Genomic DNA, 8,488 nt, shown 5'->3' on the forward strand with positions numbered 1-8,488 from the left:
TGACTGCAAACAGATTATTCCCCATAGGGTAGGTTAGATATGGTGTTGCTGATTATGGCTAGGCCAATGTTGATGCCGCCGCCACGAGGCGCGTACCCCCGCCCCAGACAACAGAAACGTATCGGACGAAATATGGACGCCGCATGGAAAGTCGACCCGCGATAGAAATTCCACTGGACGACGAAACGGGTCTACAGGTCCAACTATAAGTGGAAAAGTCACAGTCAAACTGATCGCTCTTGAATGAGCCAGCGAGAAAAAAGAGATGGACGTCCTGAAGAGCCGGCAACTAGATAACGGAAAAGAAAGAAGAACATTCGACGACGACGACTACTACCATCGAACTATATTCTCGGAATGAGTAAACTCCAATCGTTTGTATTGATTGAATAGCGAAGAACACCAATAGCTAGGCGGGTGAACTGCGCCTGCCGGCATTCTTCCAAAGGTGCGAAATCTCTCAATATACCTTTGCTGTTTGTTGCTTGAATGTGTTTTATGCGTGAACCTGTATCAAATTGGTGGTTTTTTGCATTATGGTCGCTTTCATTGGGCATCTCACGCAACTCTGGGTGTCTAGACGGTCCACCTGATCCTGCGTGGGCTGAGCCGTTTCTACGTCTGCACACTGTCCTCGAACGAGGCGAGATAAAACGCAAAAGATGAGCTAAAATATTAGTCTATCCATTTCTAGCCCGGCTGAACTTAAAAGAAGGGTCAAAAGTCTCATATAACATAACAGCGATATCTTCATTTATTTACACAATTCTAGAATTCTTTGCCGACGGCTTGGCAGAGCAGGGACAGCTTCGTGCTTCTGGTGGGTTGAAACAATTCAGTCGCAGGTAAAAAAAAAAATTGCCCACACTCAAACGGAGGTCCATCGATAGAATCGGCGATACTCATTTTTCTGTCGACCTGATCAGTAAAATACATGCTATTTCTCGCGCGAAATTCAAATACCTAAAAACAACGAGAAACTACAATAGTTTATTAGTGAAAGCTAGCTGATCAATAAGGCAGAGAATTATTATCTACAAAGTGATATTAACCCGTCGAATCGCAAGAAACGATAAATTGGTAATAATGTTTTATAGCGGAATTCCTCATATAGATTCACATGTACATCGCAATCAACTAGGTAGCTTCGTGCAATACCGCTCCTCGAGCTACGTTTGTTATACATTCTATATTACATTATACAAATTAATGTGGAAACTACGATATAATAGGCTAATAGTCATTGTATTACGATATCACATACTAAGGATTGATCACTCACTATGATCACATAGGAATCGAAACCGGAGACTTTTTTTTCGCTTAAGGGTCGGCAAGTCCACTATTTCCGAGGAAATCGAACTCATCGTGAGCATTCACAGCATGATGCACGTCCACCGGAAGAATACCGTCGACTTCGTAGTTCGATGCGTTTCTAGCAAATGCTGCGGAAAGTGAACGTCTTAGAAGTCGTTCAGCAAACGACATTGTGGCGGCATCCATCAGCCGAAGTAGAGCATCGAGCTCGTTCCGATCTTCGGTAAGTCTGCGTTCGTCTACTATCTGCTCGAGAGTATCATAGATGAATTGAAGGCGTGGGGAGGAAACTGTGATTCGCCTAGACAGATCTTCCTCTTTTTGGGGTTGTAGTGATTCAACGTCGACTTCAATGTCTTCATCTAGTTGCGTTTTTCTCCTCTTGACAGGTGACAGTGGTGGAGCAAGCTCTGATGAAAGTCGCTCAGAAAAGTCCATATATGTGTAGGAGTCGAGCTGCACACCCTCCATGGTCGTCGACTGAAGATCCGTAGACTCGTGAAGTGGAGTGTATCCATTTTTGCGTAGGTAGAGTAAGACTAGCCTCGTTCTGGGTACGTTGGTAACCCCGTACTTAATAAGCGTCCTGCGCAGGTTGCTGGCCCGGGCCCACTCAATCGCTTTCCGTTTCCCTATATGACAGGAGAAAAAGTCATCGATACAGAAGGCTTGGTAGAACAGGTCCGATACGGGCCTGTTACCAATGAGTGTAAAAAAGTCTTGAGCAAGTATGTCTATAAGACGATACACGTCCTGGGAGAAGTCTACTTTTTTGAGTGATTCATCCCAGTTTGCAGTGGCTTCCAAAAAAGTCGTAACGGGAGTGGCAACGCTTTTCAGTGTGGACCACTTCGTTTTGAGCAAGGATTCACCTTTGATTAACCGAACGTTTGACGATGAATTGACTTCAACAGCCGAATCCTCCGCTACGAGCACGTATGGGAGAGTCCGTATTAATGGCGTACAATAATCGTGTCCATGTGCTTCAAGGTCAATTACGGTCGGACTTGGAGAAGCGAACCCTCGTTTGACGACTGCACTAGCGACGATCTGCTGGTCTGGGTTTCCAAAGTCCACGGGTTCCCGTTTAATCTCAATGTTAGGTTGCGATAATTGGGACTGTTTTAAAATTACTTGTGGGTTTGTAGGTGAGTCTATTTTCTTTTCTACTAGTAGCATCACTTCAAAGATTGTTTCACCCCCCAATGTTTGAAGTCCGGTCTTGAATTTATCAAGTTTTAATCCGTGAATAACATCTACAGGCTTGTTCAGTGGATCGACGAAGTGCAGTTGTGACCTTAATGAAAATTCTCCCCATCCTTTACGCTTCAATTGAAATGGAGAAGTTACGTCGACCACGTCGTGGGGAAAATAACTTGGATGAAGGAAAAATCTTACTTTCGACAAGATATCCTGTATCTGCAACTTCTCACTGGGATGAAGCCGAACATAAGTCACCCATATATGAGTGACAATATCTTCAGGGTCTTCATCGCCAATATACCTCGAGACGTTACCAATTACGAATTTAACCTTTTCCATTGATTTCACTACGGTTTCTAATTTTGTTGGTTTCTGGTCTTCCAGGTGACCTTGACCAAGTTTTACTGGAAGATCATATGAAGCTGCGCTGAGTCTCGCCGAAGGCAGGGTCTTGCCGGCGAAATATGCTCGAACGGTTGGATGTACGCAGTTTTCACTAGCTGAAAGCTCACTGTAGTCAGACACAGCGTAATATTTGGAGATAATGGCTGCACGCAGCTTGTCTAAAACTTGTTTAGTTCTATGAATTCGTTCAGTAATTAGTTCAACTTCTGTTTTCTTGTACTCTATTTCCTCGTCAAAATGCCGCTCCACAATGGAACAAATCTTGTGAGCAGCACTCTCCATGTTAGCCACTTTACCTGAAAATAAAACTCCTGAAGTTACTTTGTGCTTCTGAGTTATATGTTTACAACAAACTAAAGCAAAAACAAACATTACTATCTATCGAATCAATATATTCGAGTACACACTAATACATTTTAGTTGACAGCCTCCAATAATAAAGAAAATACCAAGGCGAACTAGCATCTTTAAGCTATTACTTGCGCCACGCAAAAACTCAACCATGAACTCACGATATTAAATTTAGATTAAGCTTAGTTCCACAAGTGTTTAATACGAGAGCGTTGGAATCCAAACCGGTAGGGTTCCTAGAAATACTTGCAATGGACTAAAGCAAAAAAGATCTGATATATCTCAGGCCAGCATGCAGGCCGACAGTTCGGCATGCTCAGCCTCACTATATAACGATCTCATATAAGAATACGATAAATTCATATGCATCTTTCTGACGTTGTAAGTCTTGCAACATTATAAATGATATACATAAAAAGCACACTCAAGGCTACTCACGCTCAACGATCTATCAAGATCCAAAATAAATAATTGGCAAAAAGTAGGAAGTAAATACATCTACTTTTAAACAAATCGAAGATATTCTTGCCTGTAACACAAATATTATAACAGTTAGCCAATTTTCAATTTTTCCGTTCTTTTAAACAAATCGAAGATATCCTTGCCTGTAATGCAAATGTTATAATAGTTAGCTAACTTTCAATTTTTCTTTCAATTTTCAATCGCTACTGTTCTTTTTACTGGCATAGTTCAAGGAATTGTTATATTCGAGACAAGTGATTTAATTGTTTTTCCCGTAATCGTATGCTCATTGATGTTGTCTCGACTTGAACTTATCCGCTTAATATTAGCAAACATACGCATTTTTTTACATATCAATTTTTGTTACATATACGGCATTCCTTCACGCACAAATTTTTGCACAGAACACAGTGTTACAGATACTTAATATGATAAGAAGTTTTGCGTCAGGCTAACTAGCGGAGTCTCTGTAGAGGTACATTGGCAATCTCATCGCAAAACATCATGAACGAATTTTTAATGCTTTAAATTACTCTAACGTTACCCAGGTACAATAGTTGTAAGAGCGGTTTAAATCGGGTGGCGGCGTGCCTTATTTGTCAGCCCAATAACAATACCCAGCAAATAACAATATACCTCGTGGCGGTTGACTTCCGCTATAGTAGTATATTGCGTTAATGCATCATCTTGTGATTTAATTGTTTTCTCAGTTCTATCACCAGACGTCGTCTTAAAAGCTCACTACAGCCTTGATTTGTATGTCGAGAGGTGCCTCTTTCTAAGCAAGCCCCTTTCATAGGTCAAATAATATTGATGTGATTGTTTTTTTAAAATCGAGTATATCATTTAGGGAAAAAGGCGGACTTGTGGTGTGAAAAAGGTGAAAAAGACTCATATTTGTCAGCAAGCACAAGTGGAAGCGATTATGTCAATGTTTCTGTTTACCAATGGCCTTATTTTTTCATGACCTGGTGCACAGACTACGGAACCAGGGTGGCTTGTAATAGCAGACAAAGTGCTCGTATTCCCAAAAGCCTATCGTATCACTTGATGATTAAATCAATGACAATGATGAAATTCAGTCTGCGGGAATAATCTCGGCCAACAATCAGTCACCTAGTAAATCATAAATGAATAAGGTAATTCTCACATGCAACGAATAATCATTCGACGAACGAGACAACAACCTCTACACATTGTCATGCGCTCCCACCTTGATTAATACATTCATTGTTTCTTGTTGTCGGTTAGCCCCTCATTTATTGCTTGCCAAGCACATTTATCTTTTGAGTTAAAGTTTCGATTGTTCTCAAATAAATTCTAGCAAATTCACCGATTCAGAAAACATCGTTTTAGTGCAGTGTGGGACAAACATGGCAAGCAAAATAATCTTCTAGTTGCTTGCTCGTCTAATTTAAAAAAAGTACCACGCGATGTATTGCACCATTAGCCCTGCCTACCTTCAGCACAAAGAGTTATATAAGCAGTTTTCCCAAACAGGTGGCAACTGATTTATTCTACAGTCTAATAAATAATCATCTTATTAGCAGACTAAGTTCGGCTGAAAGGAACGTGCGCCCACGAAGTCGGTAAACTGAGCGAAAGAAAAACAAACTCAGTGTACAAAGAGCAATATCATAAGAACGGAAAAGAAATGGAATCAATCAATGGCCTAGTGATATATTCTATAGGCAAGAAGGTAAGAATCAAAGACAGATACCGGAAGTCGTCGAAACGCTCATTCGGGTCACATATTAAAATTAAAAACTGACATTTCTATAATATGCAACGTGATTCTTCTATTGAATAGAAGTCGCGAAGGCTCAGTAGCGAAGTCATTGGCTTTGACACCGACGTTTTCGTCATCAAAAATAGCACTGGTCGTCGAGAGGGCGAGTCATTCCATGGACTGTTTTTAACACTGACTTACGATTTGGCCTTAGTTCGATCAGATGACGAAAAGGAATTCGTGTGTCATAGCAATTAGCATGCCAACATGTGATAATCAACACTTGGTGCAACTATTACTGGAGGTCCTGTCGACTTCCAATAAAAAAAACTGGAAGAAACAAAGCAGAAAAAACTGCAGAATGCTATTCATAATTAACAAAAGCAATGTGGCGATGTAAAAAAAACGAAGGGCAGCAACGCAAGCACCTAAATTAATAACAGACTTGTATTATAACAGCATGTACACATGTCGTACCGTATCAATTCGTCGGGATGATTCTTGCTTACTAATGGCAAATCGAAAGTTCAGTTTAACTGTCAAATAGAAACGGCACTTTTGCCATATTTTTATACCTAAAACGTCATCATACAACTCAATGTACCCACTCAATACAAACCGTAGAGCTAAGTATACAAGGTATTAGCTGCCCCACCACATGAACTATTTTATTATTAAGCTCGCCTACAATTAGCAGTGTCTAGCGTTGAAATACGTCTTCAGGTACTTTTATAAAGTATCAAACGCTCAGCAGAACGTTCCATGATGGCCAGATATACAGCCGAAGCTATATAACCGCAACCGTTCGCACATCTCGATCCACAATTACAGACGTTGCCACATCAATGTGTCGAACTTTGAAAAAACTCGGAAAACTGAGATGCAGATTGCGACCAGCTGGCCAACAACATTCTACAAAGGGCTGCAGCAGACGAGGCAGTCAAGGGCGTTAGAGGAAGGATAAGCAATCCCTAGATAAAAAAAAGAGTAAGTAACCTTACGTTATGCCACTTAACCGATTAATCAAGTGTGACACATACACCTTCAAATATTGTCATTAGATGTTCACTTGTATTACGTCATATGTCAGATGTCTAAATTGCTGTTTATAATCGAAATCATAGAGACCAGTTCGCAAAATGGTTTTCACTAAACAGTACGCTCATATCGTAGCAAATCGAAGAACCCTCCAATAGCGGAATGATGATTCAGCCACAACTCTGTGAACAAGAGCCTTGCCGATCAAAAACCATGAGCTTTCGAAGCACATGTCGTGAAACCCCAACAAAACTGTTAACTATGTAAAGATCTAAAATGATTTAGAGCGTGCGGTGTGCTAGTGCCTGGGGGGTGACTGGCGTTTCTTCAACGGATTTAAAACCCATGATTATCTCAGCAATTCGGGGATTTCGCTTCGGGTCCTAGTCGACTACCTCGAAAAAACCTGCTTCTGAGAAATAATAGTGCAAATCATTGCTGTAGCCTCTGAAATCACTATTATTTTACAGAAAGTATCTCAGATTTTTAAAGCCAATTTATTTGAAAAACATAATTTTATTTAATATAATATCGTTGATTCTATAGCTCATAAATTTTCACTGTGTCATTATAGCTTGCGACACTAATCCACGTTGGCTGATAATCATTTTCCTTTCAACAATGGCATCATTTTAATTAACTAAAAAATATCTTTCGTAACTTCCAAAAAATACTGCAAATGCCAGCTATTGCAGCGGTATTAAAGAGACTATACCATTAACTTGGGATCTAATACATATTAGCAAACATTTAATATTAGAAATTTCGACATAAATTACAAAATGAAAATCTAAACGTTTCTAATGTTTTTAAATATAATAAACTCAACTACAAGTTATTCAAGCTTTGCACTTTTAAAATTAACGGGGTTTTTTTCTTAAGAAAAACAACCCTATTTGACATTACTGGGCCATTGTTATCGAACATCTCTTATTGAAATGTTCGATAAATTTGAGCAAGAGTGTCACATTATTTTCTATGTCTAGAAAAGTTCTATCTTTTTTGAATCATTAATCTGATGAATTAGAATAATCACGTGGTTTTTAATATACATTTAAAATTTTAGATCTAAGCATTTTACACGAGGCATATACTATATATTTTGCTTGCATATACATTAAGGACGTATATATCACTACCATGTACTATACGACGTTCCAAATACTTCAAAGATTTAACATTTTTCTTTAAAAACAAGTACAGAATTTTTCTTTTCGATACCTCTTGGCCTCAGAAGCAAACAGCTGATCGAAGAAGCCTTAATATAAATGCCACTTTCGTTTTACTGTCCTGGCTTACAAAACATGATTTTCTCCTCACATGTACGTTGGACAATCCGTAGATCGAAGCACTGCAAGGTACACATCGCGACAAATAGTAACAAACAGGCTTTTAGAACTTGGTAAAACTAATGGCTTGGACTGCCAGTCACGACCACTTTCTCCGCGGTTGGATAAACACCGTTCGACTAGCGCGAACCCAATGACGGGGAAGCCTTTAACGGGGCGGTTGACCACTTTCATCATCAAAGTCGTCAGCCATATCTGGCTGAATCCACCGTTACAATAACACCGACATTCTATTACAGATCAAAAAATAATGACACAAAATGAAAATGTAGATTACAGTTGTACAACACGTACTTGTATAGTTGCAGTTTTGCTAAGGAAACAGTTTTATTGTTACAAACAGACTGATATGATATTGCGCAAATCTAGACTAATATCCGAACTAATCAAACAAACATTACAAGCACAGTGTACGTTTGTACCACTAACGATTGTGTAAAACCTTTTTTGGACAAATTTCTGAAAAATGTCCTCGGGCTCGAATCTTGGCCTAGACACACTTCGCTTTGTACTACAAGGACCTAACCGCCTAAACCAATGTCTAGCGGCTCGAGTACCGGACATAAAAATCCAAGCATCTTTTTGCATCGAATAGGGTGCTCTAATCAAAACCATTTTAGTTTTCATCTTTTTA

The 8,488-nt window shown here is 39.6% G+C and overlaps 1 protein-coding gene across 3 annotated transcripts; it reads right to left on the reverse strand.

Annotated features, from left to right (window-relative positions):
• Window positions 1-724: 724 nt before the first annotated feature.
• Window positions 725-7,972, reverse strand: LOC111272886 (uncharacterized). Of its 3 annotated transcripts, none has more exons than XM_022854536.2 (3): window positions 7,727-7,972; window positions 1,283-3,221; window positions 725-963 (listed from the first exon to the last, which is right to left on the reverse strand). In XM_022854536.2, the coding sequence occupies exon 2, from the start codon at window positions 3,205-3,207 to the stop codon at window positions 1,324-1,326; it is 1,884 nt and encodes a 627-aa protein (XP_022710271.1). In that variant the 5' UTR covers window positions 3,208-3,221; window positions 7,727-7,972; the 3' UTR covers window positions 725-963; window positions 1,283-1,323. The 3 variants fall into 3 exon arrangements, with proteins under 3 accessions (XP_022710271.1, XP_022710270.1, XP_022710269.1); XM_022854535.2 differs by adding an exon at window positions 3,715-3,805 and having other exon boundaries at window positions 725-3,221; XM_022854534.2 differs by having other exon boundaries at window positions 725-3,221.
• Window positions 7,973-8,488: the final 516 nt, after the last annotated feature.

This window comes from Varroa jacobsoni, unplaced genomic scaffold (assembly GCF_002532875.2).
Source record: "Varroa jacobsoni isolate VJ856 unplaced genomic scaffold, vjacob_1.0 contig03678, whole genome shotgun sequence".
Taxonomy (NCBI): Eukaryota; Metazoa; Arthropoda; class Arachnida; order Mesostigmata; family Varroidae; genus Varroa; species Varroa jacobsoni.

Excerpts from the sequence above, each read along its gene's own strand:
- LOC111272886 (XM_022854536.2), bottom strand. The coding sequence starts at position 3,207 with ATGGAGAGTGCTGCTCACAAGATTTGTTCCATTGTGGAGCGGCATTTT.